This window comes from Stegodyphus dumicola, chromosome 8 (assembly GCF_044657685.1).
Source record: "Stegodyphus dumicola isolate Sdum_Otavi_A_Nest chromosome 8, ASM4465768v1".
Classification (NCBI taxonomy): domain Eukaryota; kingdom Metazoa; phylum Arthropoda; class Arachnida; order Araneae; family Eresidae; genus Stegodyphus; species Stegodyphus dumicola.
The window spans coordinates 49592810-49620495 of NC_140775.1; the positions used below are offsets into that span (position 1 = coordinate 49592810).

The window sequence follows — 27686 nt, forward strand, 5'->3', positions numbered from 1 at the left end:
AACCTATATAATGTTTTAAGGATGTATATTGTATAATGCTTGTTTGCAGAAAAACTGTAAGATTCTATTTTGTCCAACTGTAATTAAGCTTAGTCGTTAGTATTTGTATTATTATTTTTCATTTTGCACTGGCCTCAATATAAAATTTCATTTTTAATCTTTGGTACTTACCATAGCATACTATAAATATTTGTGTTTTATGTTTATTTTTTTTGTCTGACTTCATGTGTTTCTAGCAGTGGTATTAAGCAAAGATTTGCCGAACCTGTATGACAGACCCCCACCCTCCGGGGATGGAAGAAGGATTGACAACATTGTGTGTGTCATTAGTGAACTTTTTATTCTCTTGCGTACGAGCCCCAGTGTCCACTTAAGCGCTGCGGTGGGGCCAGTGACAGTGTTTAAGAAAGACTTGTTAAGGACATCCCTTTTGGGGATGCATCCATTTCTCATTTTGTAGGAGTAAGAAAACAAGGCTTTTATCAGCAAAATGCCAAGAGTAAGAGTGCTCTGGTGTTGGGGAAAGCTGTTGTCTTTCCTTTTTGTAATAAAACCTTTCTGTAATAAAACTTTTCTACATTTCTTATGGTATTCTATCTTAATTATTTCAATCCCGGAAGTTCAGTGTCATTACAACACCATAACAATTTTTATGGCTATTAACATCAGAAAGAAACAGAACTGGTAAATGTTTTCTTTATGAATCAAAAGGCAATGCTAATTATAAATTTGATAAATTTGTTTTTAAAAATAAATTATTATTACTTTGATGTTATAAAACATTTATGATAAATATTAGAAACAGACACCAAAAGCCATGAAACTGGCATGTATTGCATAAGAATGCTTTATATCACAAAACTATATTTTATTTTTGAAAATGAATACACTGCTTCAATGTGCCCAAAATAGCACTGCATCAGACAGTTATACAACAAGCATTTTATTACACAACCCATCTTTAAAAATGAAGCAAAGCAACCACATATATTTTATTTCATTTTTAACAATTTTATCATCATAAATTATTCACAAAATAACACATGAAAAACACATAAAATATACTGATAATAAATAGAAAATCATTTTAGCAATAAATGCAGTATATAGCTCATTTTATTACAACAGGAGTATCCAATTTTTTTGTGGCTGGAATCGACTTTTTTACATTCAGCTCAAATCAAATTAGTGAAATTTAGCACCTTTAAACCATTGACCAATTAGATGAAAATGTTAAAAAAAAAATGTTAAAAAGAAAAACTATACAAACAAAATTGTGCTTATTCATTTATTCTGCTGTGTCATGATATGCATGTTGATCTGCAAAAAAAGTTATCTGATTGGCATGAGTGATCAAAAGTTGTTTTATGATCAATTGATTGGCCATATCTGCTTCACAGCATTTACATTACATAGACACTTGAAAATACAAAAAAAAAAAAAAAAAAAAAAAAAAAGATAGATTAATATAATAGGCAGGCATTTTATATCAATAATAGCACACATATTCTGCATTCTACATTCATTATTCTGCATGCAAAAAATAAATATTTACTGAATACATGTCTATTCTCACTGTATTTTTAATCCCAAAATAGTTGCGAAGAGGACATACACCACTCATTGTGCTATACTGCCTCTATACTTACGATGTCTGATATAATCATGCATAACTTTTCAAACATTTCCCTTAAAATACATTTTTTGCTGATACTTGAAAAATTTCCAAGCATATTTTTCAGTTGAATAAATGGTACCATCAATGCAACCGACTATGTAACAAAAAAATCTGCACAAACAATTTTCATATTTTTATTCTTTTATTTAAAATAAAGAAATTTTAAGTATAATTTTATTTACATATGCGATATTTAACTGTGATTCTCTCATTTCATTTTTCAATTATCAAGGCTTCTTTTAAAATTTGTTACATTTTACATTCAAATATTACAAATTTCTATAAATTTACTTTTACATTATTTAGATATTCGTTAAGCTATTTTTTCTTTTAATAGACACTTGCCTCAAACAGCAAGGCATTTGCTAAAGAAAACAGTGCTTTATCAGCAAGAATATTGTCAATAAAACAACACACTAAACTAAAATTGCTGGAATGGTAGAAATAACACAAATGTCTGAGCTATATCCAATATTTGCATCCACAACCATTAATATGGGAACTGATTCTCCTAATCAAAGCATCAAAAGGGGTGCTTAACTCGATCAACTAATCTATATTACTTTTATTCTACCCAATGATTGAAGAGTTCAAGTAACTGCAAGTCAAATTAGTTCAGGTGAAAGTATCGATAACACTGAAGAATGGAATATTTAAAAATACAGTCAAAAGTCGTTAATCCAGACTCGCCGGGACTTCGGCGATTCCGGATTATAGATCATCAGTTTAAATCTGGTAAGATGGTATGTAGAAATTATAAAATTAAAAATATGAAACCGTAATTTATGAAATAAAGAACAATTATGATCTAAAGGGTATCAAAATTTAGAAAAAACAATTATTAAAAGTACAATTATGATCTAAAGGGTATCAAAAAAGCTTAATATTTATTTGTTTACTTTATTAAACATTTCTTTCAATGTAAGTTGTTTAAGTTGCTTCATTTTTTATGTGATAATACTTTCTCTTTAATTCTATAAACAGACATAATTTCTTGTTCAGTTACAAAGTTCCGCTGTTCAAGTCCTATAATTGCTGTGTCGAGAATACCGACCAATTTGTCAATCGAAATTTTTTCGTTTTCAATAACCTCTGTGTCACTTTCTTCACTATTGGAAGCAAATTATAATGACGAGGAATTTGATTTAAATCATATCAAAGACAGAGTACATCGAGATGAAATAATACATTTAGTAAGGAATTAAAAGCCAAATAAAATAAAAACACCTGCTCTGAAGATAAGGATAGTGCTGACAGATCAACTTCCAATTCATTGCGCGCCACGGTGTTAAAGCTAAACAAAGTTTAGATAAACAAACGTTAAAGTTTAGATAAACAAAGGATATGCCTTTATCCACTTTTTGTTTAATGGACTTCGAAACATACTTTTGCTTTGTAGATCCTTTACATATTAGTAAATATATATCAGAAATTCTAATTGACATAATCGAAAGTTCAAGCTTACCTTTATAAAATTGCTCAAACAGTCTGCAAAAAATAATAAGCCTAATCCAATTCGAAGATTAAAGAACAACACAATCTGCAACATTAACTGAATTAGATAATTTTAGCTTAGCTTATACCATCTGTTATACATTAAACGCGCATTCGTAAACGTATTTTACGCACGCATATTCGCAGCCGTAAAGTTCTTACGCGCATGCGTCAGAAAGTTTGTAGCTTTGAGGTCCGGATTATAGATCATTCCGGATTATGGGTGTCCGAATTAACAACTTTTGACTGTAATAATATGAAGAATGGAATATTTAAAAATAATAATAGAAAAATCATGATTTAATCTTTGAAAGAGAATTTAACTTGTCAATACAAACTGTCGGGTTTTTTACATTTTAAGTATGATGTAGTGCATAGGTGCAAAATGATAGAATATTTTTTTTACTAAAAAAATACTTATAAATTTAATCTTTGAAAGAAAATTTAACTTGTTAATGTCACATTTTGTGCCGTTCCCCATTTGCTCATTACAAACCGGTGGGTTATTTACATTTAAGTATGATGAAGTGCACAGATGCAAAAATGACAATTTTTTTTTAATCTACTGGAAAAAGTACTTATTAAATTTTGCATAATTTGTATGTTAAATATTTTACCAAGTTTCATGTATTTTTTTTAAGCTCTTAAAAATATTCCAGTGTATTGAGAAGTATACTTTGTCCATGGCATGGAAATGCAGGTGTTTTATGATAAGTATACTCACCTATGGTAGTCAACAAGTTAATGAAAATAAAAAATATCGTTGTTCCATTTTCATTCACCCATGTAATAAATTTTTATTAACTTGAGTGACCACATATTTATATCTTATAGAGATTCTTGGAATAATTCGTGATTCAAATGTCATATCATAATTATATGTGAAATTTTTAAAATTAAAAAATATTATATTATTTTACTTTAGTTTTAAGATGTATCTACCCCTTTGCACCCATGGTTGTGTGAGACTTAGAGAACTTTAAAATATGTGCTACTAAAATGTACACTGCTTGGCCACCTACTAAATGTTTTTGTAAACTTGTCAAGATTCTAAAATTAAGAAACATTCAAATTTTAATTACATTCAATTAAAAAATCATTATTCTACATATTTTTCTTGAAATAAAATAAATGTCTTATTGCTTATAGAATATAATTTGTAAATGAAATAATTATTTTACATTATTAATAATTTAAACAATAATAGCAATGATACATGCCACTCTTAGACTATTTATGGCTTTATTATTCCACAGTTGACACTCTATGAGAAAAATAAAATATTACTTCTTATAATACAAAAATGTCAAGACTGTCTGGAATACCTTAAAATCCTGAAGGATTAGAATTCGCTTATATAAATTTTGTAGAAATGTATTGATAGATAAAAATGATTTACTGAAATAAATTATGTCATATGCTAATGATAGAAATACAACAATACCTTTTTCAATGCTACAGGCAAAACGTTCTACTTCCATGTTCTTTCTTTCTTCAAAATATTATAAAATCCATTATATTGGAAGCTTACTTAAAAATTTTGCTTTAGATATGTTAATCCAAATTACAGAATTAGCATATGTAAAATATTTAACAAAATAATCATACAATCTGATAATTAAAAATGCATAATTAATAATCTCTCTTCTTCATATACACATTACTTATACAAATACATACATATGTATAAAGAATATTTCATACACATTCACTTAATTATCTTTTTCTCTCACTATCTATCTATATATACTTTTACATTGCACATCTAAAAGGAAATTTGCAAAATTTCAATTGCAGGTTCCCAAGTAAGTTTTCAATGCCAACTGAAAAAGCAAAGAATATATTGAAATGTAAATAGTGGTTTTTTTTTTTTTTTTTTCAAAATCTATTGTTAAAGTCTAATTATATAATGGCTGTAGCCATTATTTTTGTTGTTTGCATGAACCTGTTCAGAGTGCAAATTATTGCTGCAATTTTAATTTAATTTTGAACACAACCATTTCTTGAAGCATCATATCAAATGCTTTCGCCTTAAAGATGCCAATTTACATAAACAGAGATATCCATGAAAAATGAACCAACCAGTTCTCATTTTCAAATTCAAAGCTATTGACATTCATTACTTTATCCACTGCTTCTGATTACTTGTCAATTGGTGAGCTCTGGAGGCCACAGGTTATCATGCCTGATAAAGTAAAATTTTATTTCAAAGTTCGCTATAATTCTCAGCTATATTTAGTTCTTCAGTTAGTTTTCTATGCTCTTCAAGGATCTTTACAACATGAAGATCTTCAAGGCTCTTCCTTAAACGACGACGTTCTCTATCGGTCATTTCACTTTTAATACTAAATTCAGCTATTTCTTTGAAAGCAGTAATAACCTGCATAAAGAAAACAGTAACATGTAATAGATCACTTGTTAAATACCTGAAACATGATATTATGTTTATGGAAATACAAACAGCAATCTAACCACAAGCATTTTGAAGTTATACTAATTGTATAACACAACCAGAATAAATTGATGCATGTTTTTCGATAAATTAAGTTAAAAATGTAATGCGGGATTTTCTTGAAATAAAATAGTTTTTAGAATGTTTAGGAAATTTTTAGTTTCCCTCTCTTAATCTCATCATGTTCATGAGACACTTTGATATTCATAAAGATGCACCATTTCCAAAATATGAAAATTAGCTCACATTTTTTTATCATCAGCATTTTAACTGTATTTATTTGTTGAAAAATTTATTTAAAATTCTGATTTCTTTCCATAACCACAATTTGGAGTTTTGCAAGGAGATACTATAATTCTCAGTAAACAATTACGAAAGTTATATTTATCTTATCTATTTCTTAAATATTGTCTACTACTAATTAATGCTTTATGATTATATCGAGTATAGATGGGTATGTATGCAACAGCACTCAACTTTCACAAGAAGTAAAATGATTTCAAAATAGCATGCCTTTTGTTTGCCATTAAGGTTTTATGATTATTTTGAGTAGAGATGGGTATGTATGCAACAGCAATCAACTTTCACAAGAAGTAAAAATGCTTTCAAAATAGCATGCTTTTTGCCTATAATTTTTCTACATTTGGTTTCCTTCCCACAATGACAACACACACTGACGAGCTAAGACATTATGACCATCCCCATACTTTTCAATAACTCATCTGGATGATGTATCTCATCTGGAGCACATGATTAAGTGGAAATGGTATTTAACTGCTGGTGGAAAAGGTACGGAATCATTCTTGCTCTTAGTTTTGAGAGTGATAGGAAAGGCTACTGATCTAAGCGAATTTGATAGAGGGCAGATTTTAACAGCTGAAAACTTGGAACAAGTATCTCTGAAACTGCATGACTGGTAGGTTGTTCAGGATCTGCCATTTTTAGTTGATAAATGATGATGAAACCAGCAGCAGACGCCAAGGTGTTGGATCTCCACGTGTCAAAGAAAAAGAATGTCAACAAATTCAATTGAATTATGCGCTTGGTACAGCAAAATAAGCACCAGACAGTGGCTCAGCTGACAGCCCAATAATGCAAGTCCAAGTGCAAATGTTTCAAAGCACACAGTTCAGCAAACATGGTTGGATACAGTACTGTGCAGCAGACGTTCCACTTATGTGCCTCTGTTGACAAAGCATCATTGTCAACTATGACTACAGTGGGCCTGGGAACACTGAGACTGGACCATGGATAAGAGGAAGATAGTTGTCTGGTCAGACAAATCACGATTTCTCATTCATCATGTTGACGGTTGTGTCAGGGTACACCATATTCCAGGCAAACAGTTGGTCCCCCCTATATAGCAAGTCATACACAGGCTGGTGGGGGGGTGGTATTATGCTTTGGAGGATGCTCTTATGGGTAGCTCTGGGACCCTTAGTTGTGCTAGAACAGACCATGAGAGCTGAGGACTATCTGAGCATAACTGTGCACCCTTACATGGTGTCTTACAAGTTGCACCCTTACATGGTGTCTGTCTTCTCAACTGGAAATGGAATCTTTCAACAAGACAACATCCCATGCCACAAGGCATAAATTATGTTGCAGTGGTTCAAGGAGCATAAGGATGAAATGCAATTAATGTCCTGGTCACCTAACTCACCAGATCTTAACCTGACAGAGCACATTTGGTAAAGATATACTATTATTTTAGAAGATAATATATAGATGACATTCTGTGATAAGCAAAGTGATATTCCTTTCAAATTTCCACCTTTTGGAAAAATGGTACATCTTTACAGGCATCTAACAAACATAAGAATAAATGATATTCACATAAAAAAATATGAAAACTTTATTAAATATTCTAAAAACACTGACTTGAGAATAAAATCCCATATTATACCCCCTCAAATATTTTGATATTCACAGTCACAGCCATGCCAGGGGCAGGAGAATAAGGCACGGGCATTGGGTAAAAATGAAAGGAATAGCAAAATTAAAATATAGCACATTTAAATATCAGTATAAAATTAATAAATATTTAAGGACGGCAATTTTTAAATTTACCTCAAAGATTAAAATACACTGGCATGAATCTGTTCCTTGCATTTCTGACAACATATGCACGTCTATGAACTATATCACATTATCTCTGTGGCATCTGTGTGCATAGGACACATTTCATCAGTGTTGAAGAATTTTATATTTTAAATATCTTGAGTTCCAACTTAATATCTTGAATTCGAAGTCTGCTTGCTATTACCTTTGAATTTATTATCTACTAGCCGCTATGTGGCCAGCCTTTGTCTGGCTTTTAAATGTACCGGAAAACATACATCCTCTTGACAAACATTGTATCCAAGTACCTCTTGACAAACATCCAGTATCCAAGAGAAACATTAAATTTAACAACTGTACAGAATTATCCCCCTCATTTTTCTGAGTGGCAACAGTGATATATCACCAACAATGGCTGCGTGACATTGTTGCAGATATAATGAGAGAGAATTATCAATTTGATGTGATTTCATCAAAAACATAAAATAAATAAATAAAAAAAAAAAACCTTACTTCGGTTTTATAATTTTTAAAATTTTATTACATATATACATTTATTTGAAATTACATTATATATTTATTTAAAACAAAAAACAGCAAAACTCTACCTTTCAACTTCATTTTTTTTTTTTTTTTTTTTTTTTTTTTTAGAAATGGGAATTTAAGTGGAATAAGTGATTTTGTAACCTACACATATTTAATATTATCTAATATATACATTAAGAATTTATGGATAGACACATAAAATTAAAGTGAGGTACAACTATATCCCAGGAACATTTCACTAAAAATACATATATGCATATTTTACTTAAGATCTAAAACTACATCATATTTGGAATTAGAACACTGAAGTGAATCTGACAACTCATATTTGCAGTACTATTTATTCACAGGTAGCTATATTTTTTCAGAGATCTAGCATTACTTTGATATTATTGACTATTTAAAAAAACTTAAGTAATTTTGCTGTGCAAAATGTTTTGTATTTTACTTTTACACCTCGCAGACCCTCATGTAAGAAAACCTCATGAAAAAAAAAAAAAAAAACCTAATTTCCGTTGGAAATAAATCGCTATCTTCGGATAAGGCCATTGCAAATGCTTTGGACAGTCTTATTCGCACTTCCAGGGAAAGGAAAAATATGCAAGAGAAATGTCAAGAAAGATTAATGTTGAATGGAAAAGGTTAGTCAAAATGCAGAATGCTATGGAAGAACTAAGTGGGAGGCTACTTTTGATGCTCTCTTTAATGCACAAGAACTGGAACTCGCACTTAGATGTCTTAACTTGAAGAATACTCTTGGTGTAGATTTGATCATATCCCTACAGAGTTTTTTATCTGCTTGGGCAATGAGGCAAGGAAAAGTATGGGAGTCAGGTCAAATTCCTGCACATTGGAGAAGAGCTATTGTTACTCCAGTCCTAAAGAAAAATAAGAACCTCGGACAGCTGAATAGCTATAAGCCCATCTCGCTTACGAGTATTCTTGCGAAAACTATGGAAAGATTTGTGGTAAATTGTTTGAGGTATCTTGAGGAATATAGTATTTTAGAAGTAGAACAGGTCAGTTTCCAAAGCAATAGGTCAATGTGTGACCAGGTGACAAAATTCAGCCAATTTATTAAGGTTGCTTTGGATGACAGAGACATTTTGACAGCTGTTTATGTTGACTTTATAGGAGCTTACGATTCTGTCTGGAGAGAAAAGCTCTACCAAAAGCTCCTCAGTATTGGTGTTTTAGCAAATTATTTAATTGGATTAGGTCTTTCACAAGCCAGAGGACATGCCGGATAAAGTTTGAATATTCTTTCTACAAATGTTTTCATTTACAAACTGGGCTTCCTCAGGGAGCAGTCAGTAGCTGCACCTTGTTTAATATATATATCGAAGATCTGGTTTCTTCTCTTAAATCAACACCTAGTACTAATTGTCTACTATTTGCTGATGATTTGGTAATTTGAACCAAGGCTCCAAAACATGGTGCATAAAAACCTTATTGAAAGTCAATTAAATAAGGCCTCGCAGGTGCTTTCAAATTGGTGTGAAGACAGCTTCACAGTCTTTTCTCTAACCCATGAAACTTTTTGCCCAGAATTAAAGTACCAAGAGACTTTGATTACCAACACGGGCAACCTTACTTATCTGGTAAAGACTTAATAATAAATTAAGTTGGAAGCTTCATGGTGAGCAGCTTATGAAATGTGTTTAAAAAAGACTTAGTATTCTTAAGCATCTAGCAGGACGCATTTGGAAATGCGCTCGGTCCACTCTTAATATTACATTTAATACTTATATCCTGCCTCTAATGATATATTGTTGTGAAACTCTCATCACTGCCCCACAATCGGTGGTTCATAAACTCGAAGTGATGCAAAACCAAGCTCTTTCCTTGATTAGAGGAGCTGTGAAGTCCACACCTAATAATGTGATGTTACTGTTGACAGGAAATAGACCCTTCTGGGATATTATGAAAATGAGGGACTTGGTTCTCTATGAGAAGCTACTGCAGATGGAGGATCCCTACGGGAAGGACTGCACAGTCATACCTAGGAATTTAAAAACTCAATATGGATTTATTCAAAAAGTCCTGGAGATGAAGAAAGATCTTGAGATTCCACATAATACACAATCTCTCTTGACAACCGGAAGCTCTTTGGAGGTGATTCATGTCGAAGTAAAGCTAGACCTAGTAGAAACCATTCATAGAAAGAGAGATGTTACACCAAGCATTTTGAAATGTCTCGCTTTGGAGACCATTGTGATTACATATCCACCTATTCAATGGCTGCACATTTTTACTGATGGTTCGCAGTTTAACTGTCATTTTGAGGTTGCGGCTTGTGTGTTTTCAAATATTTTTTCTTTCTACGCGCCTGCAGGATACATTGGTACCTCCTCCGATGGTGAAGTAGTAGTCATCTGTATACCCTACAGAAATTATTAGCTGTAGTTGAAAATATTTTGTTTTCTATTCATTTCAGTGTGAAATTTTTCTGCTGTTTTGTGTGTGCTTTATTATTGGTTAGTTAATTTAGTTTGATTTTCTGCATTGTTTATCATGCCTTCATCCATTAATCGTTTCACTAGATTACACCTGAAATGACAAAAATTCCTGAATCATCTTGACTTTTTACCCAAGTGTAAATTTAAAAAATTTATCCCCAATTTCATTTAAATCAAATCTAATCACAAACCTTCCAGTCGCGTTTCAAGAATTCTGTTAAACTGCAAGCTAGCCTTACTTTGGTCCATCATCAGGGATACACGTCAACAGTTATCCAAAATTGGACATGAGCTCTATAAGCTTTATCTGGAACTCGTTAATTCTTATCCAAAATTCACTGCCCTTGAACAAAAGTTTTGGTCTAGAATGGAGAATGCAGTTAATCATCATGAAAACACCGTTGCAATTAAATTTGAAAAACTTCTTTAACAGTCTTCCAGTTCAAGTAGTTCAAAAAATCTCCCCATTGTAAACATTAAGCCAATAGTTAATATTTCTAATGTTAGTTTATCAGAAGAACAAGAGAGAATTCTAAAATATAATTTTAACTTTTCACAAACCTCTAAACATTCGATTCCAAAGATTTTGGCTCCTATCGAAAAAGCTTTCAAGTTCAGTAAAGTTTCAGATTCACAGAAAGAAATGATTAGGCATCTTATCACTTATAATGTGAAATTCAATAATAAACCTTTGAAATCAAATCTAACCACGAGAGAAAGAGCTACAATACGGGAAATTCCTTCTAACCCGGATATTATCATTTCAAGGATAGCTCTCAAGGCTTTGGCATAATCACATGCACACAAATTATCATTTCAAAGGCCGACAAAGATGGCCAGATAGTTGTCATGGATAAGAACACTTACATCGATGGTGTCACTAAACTCTTAAACGAAGGACCATATAATCTGATCACTAAAGATCCTTCATCTTTGGACTTGTCAAAAATAAAAACTGCGATCAAATCTTCACAAATCCTTTCAAGCAGATGGGACAAACATTTGGTTATCCCATCTGTTGCGAATTGTGCCAGATTATATGCTCTTTCCAAAATTGATAAAAGTGGTATTCCTTTCCACCCTATTGTATCAAATTTAGGTACTGCCTCGTATCCATTAGCTAAATATTTAGTTTCTAGATTTTCAACTCTATTAGACAATAACATTTACACCATAAAGAATTCAATAGAATTTGTAAAAAAGGTCAAAAACATTTCTCCTAGAAATTTACTCATGGTTTCTTTTGATGTAAAATCATTATTCCCCAACGTTCCAGTGGAGGGTGCATTAAGATGTCTAGAAACCAGACTTCGCGAATTTCATTTCTCTTGCATCGAAATTGATGAGCTAATCTTTCTCACTTGTTTGAAACAAATGCATTTTGTTTTCCAAAATAAATATTACAAGCAAACTGAGGGATTAGCCATGGGAAGCCCTCTCAGTCCCATCCTGGCTGATATCTATATACATTATTATGAATGAAATTGTTTGAAACTTTAAACTTCCCGGTATAGTTCCACTACGTAGATGATACTTTTATTCTGTTTGAAGATAATAAAGATGATTTAAATAAAGTTCTTTCAACAGTGAATTCCATTGATCCTGCTATTCAGCTCACTTTCGAACTTGAGACTTGCAATTCTCTTTCATTTCTCGACATTCTGGTCACACATAACACATCCAACTTCAGTACTACGGTTTACCGTAAACCTTTATCGGTTTGTCTTCCACCACTTCAAATCATGTCATCCGACTAAACAAAAGTTAGCTTCATTTTATTCCTATGTTTCCCGTGCTCTTCAAGTCTGCTCCTCCAAACTAGCCCTTGATGAAGAACTAAAATATTTAAAAGCAACAGCTATTGACAGGGGCTTTTTAGCCAACATTATTAATCAAGCAGTTAAAAAATTCTCATCGCAACACACCAAAAGGCACATTCTTGTTTTAGATTATAAAAAATCTGTTGTCATTCCCTTTTTTCCATCAATTAGCTATAAAATTGCATGTATTTTGACGAAATTTAACTTTCGGGTCGTTTATACTCCCATCAATAAAATTCCGAGTTCCATACTCAAGGACCCCATTCCGGATATGAATTCATGGGGTATTTACAGGATTCCTTGACAGTGTCGTTTAATTTACATTGGTCAAACTAAAAGAGCCTTAAAATTTTGTGTTAAGGAACATGTGGCATATGTTAGAGAAAAGGAAACACAGAAGTCTTCTGTTGCCCAACATTGTTGGTCTGAAAATCCCTCTTTCAATTTTTCTGCTGCCCAAATTATTCAAAAAACATCTTCCATTGGTGAACTGGATTTTCTAGAAGCATTTCACATTCAAAAAAATCTTTCTGTTCTACTTAACGACCCTAATTCCAATCCATCTTTGCCTTTTACCTTTAAAGAAATTATGTTTTAGTTCTGGTTTCATCAACAGATGGCACCAGTAGCTTATCTCCTGTCCAGGCTTTCTCATCTTAACTTATCTAATCTCGTTAATTTGCTCTTTTGCAGCTGAAGCTGATGCTTCGGTAAAACCATTGATAGTCCTGTAAAAATTTGAAAATATAATGTTGATTTTTGTTGTTTAAATTAATATTTGTTTGGCGTGTTATTGTATCTTAATTATTAGCTATTCATTAGAAGTTTTCAAAGGAAGTCTTTATTTCCGATTCTCGTGCAGGTACTCGATCAATTAGCTATGTTAAACACCCATTAACACCTGGAATTTTGCAGTGTCAGGAATTCCTAAGAAGGGAAACAAATTGTTCTACAGTGAGTGCTTGGCCATTGTGGTAATGAACAAGCACAAACTTATTTCCTCGAATTTTCTTGCAAAACGAGGTGCCAGCTTACTACAACATTCTAATACAGTCATTTATTATTGGAGAATAAACTGTTTTTAAAAAGTTACATCTAATTTCTTACAAGATCTTCAGACTCATAGAGCATTAAAAAGCTGGAGAATGATAAGTCCATCTCTCATTCTCGATAATCAATCCAAGACGTAATGCAGTTGCGGCTTTCCATCTATCTACAGGACATGATTGCCTTGCCTTCAAGCGATCCTATTTGCCTACTTTGTAATTCTGGAGAAGAAATGGACAAAGACCACCTGCTTCGATGTGGGGATCTTTGTGGTCTTACACAGGAGTTGAGATACTGAGCGGCAAGACCGCTCCTTAGTCAGTGACTTCAGTCTTTTTGTTCTTTGTTCTATTGTTCGTAACCTCCGTTTTTAAGATTTTAGTTCTTTGTAACTTTTTGCCTAGCCATTGGAAACAATAATAATTAATAAAAAAAACTTACACCTTGAAGATGATTTTAGGATAACATCCCACTAAGAAAAATTTTAATATTCTGGAGTTTCCCCAAAAGTGGAGGTAAACAAGCAAAATACTGGTCTAAGTAGTTAAATTATATACTATTATAGTATCATATAGAAGGTTGAGATTCATATTCACTCCCACTAATCTCTGTAATCACATACTAGAAAGAAAATACATACTTTGGATTCAGAATATTGCATTTTCTTCAATATTTCTTGCTTAGCCATTTCCTTCTCAGCTAAGTTCAGCAGCATCTTTTTTTGATTAGCATTCTTAGCACGAACTGAATTCAATTCACTCTGCAGTTTTTTAAGCCTGGCAAGCACTTTATCTTCTGGTGGTTTAGGTTCATCTTCCAAAATGCCTAAAGAACAACACACAGAATTCTTTAAAACACATACACAGAGAATACTACTTCTATATTTCAAATAGTTCTGGGAAAAAAATTAATTGTTCAAGAAATTAATGTCATTAATAAATTGAGAGTTTTGCAATTAGCTTTTAGTAGCTGTAGTACCATAACTTTTACCTAATAATGTGCCTACCACAGAGGGGGAAAAAAAAAGTCTTATCTGTCATTTATAAAATAAGAACAAAGGAATTAAAAAAAAAAAAAACCCTCATGTGTAACCACATGACTTTCTTGTTTGTAATATTAAATTACACACATTTCCCCCCACATTTCATTTAAACTTATTTCCTCGAATTTCATTAGAGATACATTTCTCATTTAATTAATTCAAGTCTCACTTTGCGAAAAGGCAAAAATGCTTAATACCTAAAAATATTTTTATTAAAAATTGAAAAATATAAAACATAAATACAGTTAAAACAATTTAAAGAACTTTTACAATTAAAATTAGAGTTTCTATGCAAAAACAAACAATTCGGCCAGCGTGCAAGAAGGCAAATTTTTCGGTGCAAAAAACTGAAAGTCTGCTTTTGGTCTCGCTCGGCAAAAAGGCACTTAAGGTATAAAAACTGACTTAGTTTGTTGTGGATGCTGAGTCAATATACGGGACAATTTAATAACTTAAATGTTAATTCCAAAATAGATTAAGCATGATTTAATTCACAATGATAAAAGAAAACTTATCTTTGTTCTTGTGAAGCTTAGTTCTTTTTAGATTAGCAACAAATATTCTGCCAAGTTTCAAATGTAAACAAATATGGCTACTATGGTATAAAAAAATTAGGCTTAGCCACACTTAAACAACTTTCAAATTGCTGATAATTTTACAATTATTGCATGTATGTAAACTAAGGGCATAAGAACCTTAACCGGAAGTAAGAACAACATAATTCAATCATTTTTAAAGCAAAAAATGAGTACATAAGAATAAAAAAAGAATGAGCTCACCGAGCCAAGTAACAGAGTGGCTATATATATATATTTACATACTTTTGGTGGGATCAATTGCAACCAAAACGGGTGGTGCACAATAACATATTACAGCAGTCCTATATACAAAATTTCAACATGCTGAGGCTACTTGTTTTTGAGTTATGTGAGATACATACATATGTACAGACACATTTGAGTTATGTGAGATACATACATACATCTCTTTGAAATTTATTTTTGATCAGTTTCATATTGTTTTTTGGGGAAAAGGGTCCTATATTCTATCCTTACATACAGATGTCAATCAAAAACATTGTTAAATTGCATTTGATAGCAGTTAAAATGGATATTTTCGTTGAAATATGGTACCCAAAAGTTTTTGTTATTACAATACTTCCCCTTTACTTCATACAAGGAAGTAAAAATTGCTCAAACAACAGATTTTGTGCAAAGTTTGCTATTTTGTAGACATTTAAATATACAGAAAACTTTAACAAATTTTTATTTAGTAATAAACATAGCAAAACTACTGATAGACAGTTATAATATAATGATTAATTTTGACTTATATAAAACATTTTTTTAGTCAAAAGAAATGCCTTTTCTTTAACATCTTTCCTTTTTAAACTATTATAACTGGTAAAAAGTTAGAAAATGTTTCTGCAAACACCAACAAACTTTCTACAGATAGTTTGGGTTGACAACGGAGATGAAAGCAAATTACAGTTTATTATGAAAAGTTAAAAAAAGCTAAATATACATCTGGGACAATACTTAGTACAAATGAGAAAGTAATTCACACATAACACTACTGGTTTTATTTAATAATACTAAACTCTCATAGTTCATAAATACGCATTTCACACTTTTAATCATTTACTTGCTAAATACAACTATAGATAACAGTTATCTTAGCTAATAACAGATAATTACACAGTTATAACATACCTTTACAATTTATTATTTCTAATTACATCCCATTTGAAAATATTAATCATGTAAACAGGCAAATTTCATACCAAACATAATTGTAAAATATATTTTTAATTTTGTTCTGTCTCTTTTTCTTTTTAAAGTCAATCATCAGATTGACTTAATCACTTTATAAATTAATAATCATTATTAATCACCCTAGTGGCAAAGACCCTCAACTAAAATCTCTTCTTTTAAAGTCTTGACAAGGAACCAAATTCTGCTATTTCTTCTGCCCATTCTGTATCCAGAATAATGCTAAAAGCGGCAGTCATTTCACTCTCTTGAGTTGCCTTTTCCCCTAGTTCAAATGCCCGTCCTTTAAGAGGTGCGTATTGGCACATCTCTGTCCTTTTCTCCAGCAGGTTCCCATTATTACAAGGAAGATTTAATTGAATGTATACCAGGTTTTAGTGGTTATCGCCCTGTTGGCTGCATAACACGAAGCCAGATTTTAAACAGCGTATGTATTTTATGAATATGGGTTCAAAATTTATATCGCTTTGCGTTTTTAGTTTTGAAACATTATTTACTTTTATTTCTTCATGTTTTAATAAAATATTTCACAAAATCAGCATAAAAATTGTAGTTATTCTTCAAATATGAAAATTTATAGAAAATTACATTTTGATTCCACCATAATTTTCATACGATTACTCATTTTTATTACGTAGCAAAAAGAATAATAGGACTAATAATTAGGCCCAAAGAAACCTAACGCGGTTGCTGGGGGAAAGAAAACCTAACGCGAGCGTATATATGCTTGCTGGCCGCTTAAACCGAGATTTTGGTTGGACATATATATGCTTGCTGAGTGCTTAGAAGGGGATTTTGGTTGGACGTATATATGCTTGTCAGCCGCTTAGAGCACGATTTTGGTTGGACGTATATATATGGTTCGGCCACTTAGGTGGTTAAAATACAACCTAATTTATCAAATCGATAAATATCCTTGGTAAGAGATTTATAAAGACAAATGCCTTCAGCATAGCCAGTTGACTGTACTGCTTTATGCTGTTTACATACACATTGTACAGGAACACACGCAGTTAGCATTATCAAGTTTTTACAAAAATTTGGTGGTAAATATAATATTATATATAAGAAGATGGAAACAGATTACAAGCAGAGTACACAAATAAAAGGTTTGAAAATATGTGGTTTTCATCAATGATGCACAGAATTAAGGCACCAAATGAATTAGGCAAACATACACAAGAACACATGTTTTGAGTTTTTATAAAAATTACACAAAGTGCATAAGAGCTATTAGCTCAGAAAAAATCTTCATGAAAGACTGCTTATTAAAAAATGGCTTATATTAATGATACATAAAATATAATTCTCACAAATCTGAAACATTAATTACAAAAATTAAAAATTATTATAAATATTGATTTAATAACATAATACCATATTTAATCAATTTTTTTTGTATTTGATTTTCAAGTTCATCAGCTGATCCAAACAGAGATGATAGCTGCAATGATTTCATAAACTCTGGTTTAGCTGAAGTATGCATACTTGCAGAATCTTTGAAAAAATAAAATCAAAATCAAAAATAAAATAAATAAATATATAAAATAAATTGAAAATAAAATATTGATGTTAAAAGCATGTGCATATATAATGTTAAGTTTGAAAGGGTTTCTCATTCAGCTACATAGAATTGTTTCATTAAAATAACATCTAATAAATATTTGAGACTGGAAATACACAAAATTTGACGTATGATATTCAGTGCACTTACAGAAAAACTGTGATGTATTGTATGAAAAATAATTTCATAACAATCTGTAACAATTATAGTGCGTTAAATAAGATCAGTAGAAATAAATTTCAAAATACTATGTTTCAAAAATTATATTAAAAAAATAAAAAAGTAAGCAAATTTCCTTCACTGCTTCCTTAAAAAAGAAGTAGTGTTTCTTGCAATATAAAAGTGTATCATATGATTTGTTAGAAGACTGCACATTCTCATATACACCTATGTTCATTGTGTTACCTGAATGCAAATATTATTCACTGTTTAATTGGGTGAAATAGATAAGACAAACATCTGTTACCCCCAACTTTCAAGTCTTCTAAGCTCCTCCTTTTAAGTATTAAGTGTACGTTTCCATATTCTCGCCTTGCTAAAAGACGGCAATAGTGATTTGTTATATGCTCAAACTGTGAATTCATGCTTATTTATATGCAGCTGAGCTAGCTTTTGGTATTTGCAAATAAATGCTGCACTGAAAATGCTGTTTATTACAGTATAAAATCTGAATTCCAAATGTCCAATATTAGGAATGGTCTCATATCTTCACATCCAAACCAACACCAATTTTTTAAAAACAAAATCTAGAAAATAAGGCTATAATTAATGGTTTAAAAAAAAGTATGCTACTATAAAAGTGATTTTTCTCCAGGCAAGCTGAGATTTCTGTGTCACTTTAATGACAAAGGTTCCTCGGGTAGTCTAAGAGAATCTGGGGGGGGGGAAGAGGAGATTCTTCATCTCTGAAAAAGGTCACTACATCATAAAAAGGTGATACTGTGGGTATAAAAATGAGCTCAGCTGGAGAAAGCAAGCATACAGGTGTGGTGGCATGGCTTCTGGGAGAGCTCTGGCACAAGATCTTGAGAAGCAACCAGGAGCCCTTGGGCACAGTTTAGCAAGCAGCAGCACAAAACTGAGTAAAATATGTGAAGCAATAAGGCAACGACTCCAATTTCGTAAGTAAAGTCCAGTATTCAAATAATTACTCATTTACTTTCAACATACACAAGGTGATCAGATGATGACACTTATTTTGCAGCTTTGCATTTTGCTTTTGTTTCCTGAGGAATAACAATACTGATTGACGTTAGCCACGGCCACACTTCCTCCCCAAAAGTGGTTGTGCAGGGAACACTTTTTTTTTATCTGACCTAAACAACAACAGAAGCACCAATAGAATTCGTTTGAAATATTCTCATATGTGGAGAACAGAAAGAATTAGGTTCCAAAGAACTTCCAAGTTCAGTTAATATAGCAAATTGCATTTTTCCTTAACTGTACATTTGAGCTGGCTTTTTATCTTTTGCAGGTTATTACTATTACATCTATCTTATCAAAATTAAAGTTTGAATTTTTGTTTAGGTTGAAGAGAGATTCTACTTTTAGATCTTCAATCGGATCCACAAACAGAAAGCATACATTCTATAGCATCCTTGGTGCATTTTATGCTTTAGGAATTATAATTTCACAATTAGGCAAAACAATAACGTATTTTGACATAGATTTTAAATGCCATAGCATCCTTGGTACTGTGAAACTTTCTTTTTTTCATAAGAAAAATTTTTTTCCCACACTGAAAATTATGAAAATTTTCAATTTAACATGAAGTGAAAAATAAAGCTATTATATTCTTCTACAAAAGAGAGGCCTACTAGTGGACGAGCAATAAAATTGCAAAACACTGGCAGTTTGACTAAGTTCAAATCACAGCAAAAAAAAAAAAAAAAAAAAAAAGTTGGCTGCTTGGAAATTTCCATTGCTTTCCCCAAGTGTAATGAAAATATAACCCAGTTTTCTTTTAAAACGTTCTCCCCAAACACAACCTTCATGTTAGACAGTATTGAGACAAATGTGGGTTTCATTCATGAAATAAATTTGTATTTTTTAAATATTTTTATTCACATTACATAATAACTTTATTTTACATACACTCACATGTATGTAAAATAAAGTTATTGTTATAAATTAATAAAATAATTTATTAAGATTTTATTATATTTTTAAAGCATTCAGCACATTCCCTGTTCCTGCTTTGCTGGTTTTTTTTTTTTTTTTTTTTTTTTTTTCCCTTAATTTTGCTGGTGGTGGCATCCTTGCTATTGAAAGAGGGCACTAATGCCTCGACCCCCCGACACACACTCAGGAGGGTACTCAATTGGTATGATTAAAAAATACTTTACCTAAAATCAACTAAATGAACAACATCTAAAAACAATAGTAATAAAAAATTAATCATATATGAAAAGAAACAGATATTTAGAATATAAGATTTTGATATTGGATATTATATAACCTTAAAGTAAAATGGTTCTAGGAAATCGTTCATAAAAGTTCAAATGACTTTTGAATGAGATGAGCTGGTAGTCAACTTAGAATATTAACATTTAAATTACTTTTCCCACGGTTGTAGCTGACACTGATGTCACCTTTCCAAGACCAGGGACTTTGGAAAGGCATAAATTCAGTGCCAGAAGATCATAACAGTTCATTACGCCAATAATGAGTGACTTTCTTGGCTCACAGCAGAACTTGGAACATAACAGTATCTAAAGTTGAGTACAGTCAAAAGTCGTTAATCCGGACTCGTCGGGACTTCGGCGATTCCGGATTATCGATTTTTCCAGATTATAGATCATCAGTTTAAATCTCGTAAGATGGCATGCAGAAATTCTAAAATTAAAAATATGAAACCGTAATTTATGAAATAAAGAACAATTATGATCTAAAGGGTATCAAAATTTACAAAAAAAAAAAAGCTTAATATTTATTTGTTTACTTTATTAAACATTTCTTTCAATGTAAGTTGTTTAAGTTGCTTCATTTTTTATGTGATAATACTTTCTCTTTAATTCTATAAACAGACATCATTTCTTGTTCAGTTACAAAGTTCCGCTGTTCAAGTCCCGTAATTGCTGTGCTGAGAATACCGACTAACTTGTCAATCGAAATTTTTTCGTTTTTACTAACCTCTCTGCCACCTTCTTCATGTCTTTATCCATTATTTGCAGCAATTCAACTTTTTGTTTGATGGACATCGACACATACTTTCGTTTTGTAGATCCTTTGGCAGTTCCAGCATCGGAAATTCTATTTGACATAATCGAAATTTCAAGTTTACTTTTATAAAATTGCTCTTACAGTCTGCAAAAAATAATAAGACGGATCCAATTCGAAGATTAAGGAACAACACCATCATCAACATTAACTGAAATAGATAATTAGATAATTTTAGCTTATACCATCTGTTATACATAAAACGCGCACCCGAAAACGTATTCTGCGTTTGCACACATGCATATGCGCAGTTGTAAAGGTCTTACGCGCACGCATAAACGCCTATGCGCATGTGTCAACGCAGCGCATGCACAGAAAGTTTTTAGCTTTGAGGTCCGGATTATGGGTGTCCGAATTAACAACTTTTGACTGTACTTTGAGGTAATCATTTTTTCAGATAAAGTCAATGGGTTGTGGTCACTCACTATTTGGAGTTGACATCCATATATGCAAATTTCTAACTTTCTTAGCATGAAGATAATGGCATATGTTTCTTTTTCCATAGTAGCATATTTTCCTTGGAATTATATCAATTTCTTGCTCACAAAAGTGACTGGTCACTCAATTCCATCTTCATCAATTTCAGCAAGACAGGCTCCAATGGCTAAATTGGAAGCATCAGTGAAGCTAGTGAAAGAGGTTAGAAAATTTGAAGTAACACAATCAGGAGCTTCACAAATAGCTTTTTTGAGTTTCTTTAAAACATCATCATGTATTTTTGTCCATTGGTCATTACAACCTTTGCTCTTCATAAGCTCTATTAAAGGAAGTACTATTGCTGCAACTTTTGAGGCAATAATAGTAATTGGACACGATACCTAATAGACTTCTTACACGTTTCCTTGTCTTGGCTGGTAAAATGTTTTTAAATAGAAGCACTTTTCAGATCAGGTGAATGATTTCCGGAACCTACAGTTTGTCCTCGAAGTTTCACTTGAGGCTCAGCTGAATTTTTGGAGTTTAATCGTGAAGTTTGCTTCATCTAAGCTACTTGAAGCAGATCAAGATATTTTACATGATCTGTCAGATTATTCGAAAATATAGCAATACACCTGAATAAGCTTCATATAATTTATGATTAGTTTTATTGTATGCTGAAACGTAGCTGTGGCATTCTCCAATCCAAACAGCATAACTCTGAAAACATACTGGCCCTGATGAGTTACAAAAGATAATAAATATTTTGATTCAGATTTCATTTTAATCATTTCAACCTTTTAATAACTCAATCAAAGTTATAACTTTGGAGCTGGATACTCAATAAATTAAATCTGAAGCAATTGTTACAGGAAATGCATCCATTTCAGTTTGAGAATTCAGATAGTAAAAGTCTACACATAATCTTAGTTTGCTGTCCCATTTTGATACTTATACAACAGGATGTCCATATTCACTTCCAGAAGTCTCGGTAAGCTCTAATGCTAACAAGTCATCAGTTTCCTTACCTATTACTTCTTTTAAAATTTCAGGAATCCTGTATGGTTTTTTGCATTGTGGGTTTACTATTGGGTATCAATTTGATTCAATATTAATCAATTCCTGCAATTTTGGGAAATTCAGATAATAATGATGGTCTTTTGATAAGTAAGGCACAAACTGCTTGTTTTTGACTAGCATCTACGTTAGAATATTTCAAATATTCATTAAGAATTTATTTATCTGTTTGTTTTGTTACAAGGGTATTTTCAATGTCACCAAAATCTATCATCAGTTTCATAAATAACACCAGTGTTGGTTATTTGTACACTAAACACTTTTTATCTCATTAGTATGGATATGTTTTAGGCTATCATCTGGCATATGCACTAAATAACCATATTTAGCTTGCTTCTTGATGATGGTACAGGCAACATTTTATAAGTACTATTAGGTGTAATTTTTTATCTTTGTCTATGATTATTATAAAAGGCATAGGCTACTTACTTGGTACAGTCAAAAGTCATTAATTAGGACACCCATAATCCGGAATGATCTATAATCCGGACCTCAAAGCTACAAAATTTCTGCGCATGCGTCATGTTGACACATGCGCAGAAAGTACGGCCCTTTACGACTGCGAATATGCGTGTGCGCATGCACAAAATACGTTTACACATGCGCGTTTAATGTATAATGGACGGTACAAGCTAAGCTAAAATTACCTAATTCAGTTAATGTTGCAGATTGCGTTGTTCCTTAATCTTCGAATTGGATCTGGCTTATTATTTTTTGCAGACTGTTAGAGCAATTTTATAAAAGTAAGCTTGAACTTTCGATTATGTCAAATAGAATTTCTGATATATATTTACTAATATGTAAAGGATCTATACAGCGAAAGTATGTTTCGAAGTCCTTTAAACAAAAGTGGAATTGCTGCAAAAAATGTCCTAACCATTCCGAAATCTGTTTATCAATTTCATGTTGCTCTGCGCAGGGGGGGGGGGCAATGATGCCGCGCCGCGCAATGATTTGGAAGTGGATCTGTCAGCACTATCCTTATCTTCAGGGCAGATGTTTTCAATTTATTTGGCTTATAATTCCTTATTAAATGTAGTATTTCATCTTTGATATGATTTAAATCAAATTCCTCGTCATTATAATTTGCTTCCGATAGTGAAGAAAGTGACACAGAGGTTATTGAAAATGAAAAAATTTCGATTGACAAATTGGTCGGTATTCTCGACACAGCAATTATAGGGCTTGAACAGCGGAACTTTGTAACTGAACAAGAAATTATGTCTGTTTATAGAATTAAAGAGAAAGTATTATCACATAAAAAATGAAGCAACTTAAACAACTTACATTGAAAGAAATGTTTAATAAAGTAAACTAATAAATATTAAGCTTTTTTTTTTTTTTTTTTTTTTGTAAATTTTGATACCCTTTAGATCATAATTGTTCTTTATTTCATAAATTATGGTTTCATATTTTTAATTTTATAATTTCTGCATGTCATCTTACCAGATTTAAACTGATGACCTATAATCCAAAAAAAATCGATAATCCGGAATCGCCGAAGTCCCGACGAGTCCGGATTAACGACTTTTGACTGTAGTAGAAATAAGACCAGTCTGCTATACAGCTAATTCAAGTTTCATCTTCAGGTCGTTTAGATAATTCATAACAGATTTCACTTGTCCAAGGGAAACAGGAGTGTCACCTGTCCATGAGCTTTTCAATATGGATAAGGGATCTGAGGAACATCAACCACATAACATTTGAAATGGACTAACAACAGTTGTTTGAATAAGTACTTCTTGGTTGTTCTAATCATTAGGATTTTCTCTCATCACATGATGTACTATATTTATGAAAACACCATTCCATCGCTTGACAAACCTATTTGATTGTGGATGTTCTGGAATAGACAGCCTAGGAGAGGATCCTATTCTATTTATAAATTCTTTTGTAAGTCTTGAAGTTTGTACTCTGATCTGTAGCAACTATTTTAGGTAAGCCAGTTTCTCAAAAATATTTACAATAAAGCAGCATCACAAGTTGCTTAAGACATACAGATTCAAGCCACTGTATACATTGGTCTATTGCACACAATATATATTTAAATCCTCTACTGCTTGGGTCTATTGGATCTATGAGATCAACAATAATGATTTGAAAAAGCTAACCTGGTTGAATTACTGGAGTTATTGAAATTTCATCAGATGGTTTCTTTTTAACTTGTAATTGACATGAAATGCAAGTATCATAAAAATTTAGGACCTTTTTTTTTTAAATTCTTGGCCAACATAACAAATATTTTAATCACTCTAAATTCTTTTTATGCAGATGTCCACTGCCCACACTACAGTGTGTGAAGTCTAATAATCAAGTTCTACTGTTATGTAGAACAACTAATTGACTGACAGGTTGACATAAAATTTTATCTTTACAGAAAATCATTTTTGATATAATATCCATCAGAACCGTTTTTGGCATCTTGCCAACGTTTAACTAGTGTCTCATTGCTCTTTTTCTGAAAGAGAAATTTGCATGAATGCGAAAAAACATTATCCTTCACATTACTGTCATCAATATTAACACTTGTTAATTTTTGTATCTTTGACAATACCAGATGTCCCATTATTCTCATCAAAACTAACAGAAATATCTTCATAAGAGTGCTGTATTTCATCAACGTTCAGAATATCAACATAACTTTCAAAATTACCTTTAAATAAAATCAATTCATTGTAAGCACTAAAACTTAATAATTAAACCATGTACTAGAATATCAACTATAGCAGACATAACTATAACAGGGGCATACACATACTTGTGAACTCATCACTAAATTTACATTTAATAAAGGTGCATTAAGCAGATTTTAATGTTACGTTTCGGCATGGTCTTTTATAATACTCTGGTACAACAATACTCTTTATAATACTGATCTGTGTGGCAGCATCAACAATAGTATTAAATACGTTATTACCACATTCTACATTTACCATAATTAAAGAATCAAAATGACTATTATTGATTTTGCAAGACTTAAGTCTTCAAATTTATTAAAACATCAGTTGATATATTTGCTGTCAGTAAATGATTTTTTGTTTTACTACATTGTTTAAATTTTGCTTTTCACAATTACATAAAGATGTATACGATGGAGTTTACTGCATTAATCCCCCATCCCCAGAATTGAATTACATTAAAAGTAAAAAAGAACATTCAAAAGTGTTTGGGGTAAATCCAACAGCTAATCAAAAGAGTTATTTATGGGTAGGAAGTAAATTAGTAAAATCATCATTAGTAGAAGATTAGATTCAACCTCTAATAGTACTTAATAATTATTTTCCTTATTTAAAAGTTATTAATTGCCATGAAAGGAACATAATAATGGTGTAAATGAAACTTAGTGCATATAAAAGGAAAATTTTGTATTTTAAGAGCTATATGAGAAAATCTGTGCTATGCGATTGCAGATTTGTAAAACATATGGTAGAGTCTAACTCATTCAAATGCCAAACGAAAATCAAAAAATTAAATTATACGATGAGCAATCTGTACACCATCTGGTGTTCAACATTAGCACAATATATACAGTACAAAGTCCAAGATCAAGACTTGTCGGGACTTGGACAATTCCAGATTTGGTTTTTTCCCGGATATTAGATCAAAAGTTTAAATCTTGTCAGATGGCATGCAAAAATTATAAAATTAAAAATATGAAATAATGAAGCATTTAAGATTTAAAGGGTATCAAAATTTACAAAAAAAAAAAAAAAAAAAAAAAAAAAAAAAAACTTAACATTTATTCCTTAACATTATTAAGCTGTTTAAGTTGCTTCGTTTTTTATGCTAATACTTTCTCTTTAATTCTGTAGACAGACATAATTCATAATTTCTTGTTCAGTCATAAAATTCAATTGTTCAAGCCCTGTAACTGCTGTGTCTCAAGAATTCCGACTAACTTCTCAATCGAATTTTTTTGCATTTTAAAAAACTTCTCTGTCACTTTCTTCACTATTGGTAGCAGTATTTTCTGGATCTTGAACCATATTACAGATTTCGCCATCCGCTAATTGATTAATGATTGGGGCAGTGTCATCGCAATGAAAAACTTCTGATATATCATCTTCATTTATTACTGCTTCTCTACATTTCTTTACAAAATCCATTAATTGGAAAATGTTATCTTTGGTTTGCAATATCCAAAAACCTTCAAATACACGGCTATCATATTCATGATCCTTACCATGAAATATGGTGCCTGGCCATATATTATGCCAAACATTTTTGAAAGCATCTAGAAACACATCCATCCATGATCTTGCAATGCTCAACACAGCAGATTTTATGCTAAAATATTTCAAAAATTCTTGAATATTCTTGCCATTATTCAAGAAATTTCACATGTATTTTAAAAATATTACTTCATATTTGCATTTCAGGGCCTGCACTATTCTAATATCCATAGGCTGAATGATGGACAGACAATTTTGAGGAAAGAATAATATGGAAACATTATCTCTCACTAAAACTTGAAGTGAACTATGAATCTAACAGGTCTACAATCAAGACAATTTTTTGCATCATCAGGTAAACCAACCGAATTTAAATGTTGCTGAGACTTGAGTATGAAATGATCTTCAAACCAATCATTCATTAATGCTTTTGTCATCCATGTTCTTTTATTTGCATGATGTACACAACAGGGAAAATCTTTACTTCTTTAAATGCTCGAATTTGTGCATGTTTTCCCAATTATGAAAAGTTCACACTTGTGCACAGCTAATAAGGTCTAAGTTATTTGAGATATAGGGCCCTTTATAAGTCTGTTAAAATACATTCTAATACTATTTATACTATATTTTAATTTTTGGGGGGCCGCCAAGAAAGTGGGAATTCTAAGCTAAAAGAAGAAAGTGGGGACCCTAAGCAAGAAAGTGGTGGCTTGTGTAGCTTATGATAAATCCAACCCTGCATTTGTGCATTCCTGCAGCATTTGTGTATGCTAAAATTGTTAGTCTCGCTCTGGAATCTTTGACATTAGTTGCAGCCTTTTCTGCAGAGGTTGCCAAGGTATTTCGCGGTATCATATTGTCAGAAA

The 27686-nt window shown here is 31.7% G+C and overlaps 1 protein-coding gene across 2 annotated transcripts in view; it reads right to left on the reverse strand.

The window, feature by feature from the left end:
- Positions 1-847: 847 nt before the first annotated feature.
- Positions 848-27686, reverse strand: part of LOC118201886 (transcriptional adapter 3-B-like) — a 120053-nt gene continuing 93214 nt past the window's right edge. For both annotated transcript variants that reach the window (XM_035374047.2, XM_085821830.1), the window contains 3 exons: positions 17749-17868; positions 14198-14382; positions 848-5552 (listed from right to left, as the gene is read on the reverse strand). In XM_035374047.2, the coding sequence (XP_035229938.1) occupies positions 5379-5552; positions 14198-14382; positions 17749-17868 (479 nt within the window). In that variant the 3' untranslated portion in view covers positions 848-5378. The remainder of the gene's footprint in view (positions 5553-14197; positions 14383-17748; positions 17869-27686) is intronic.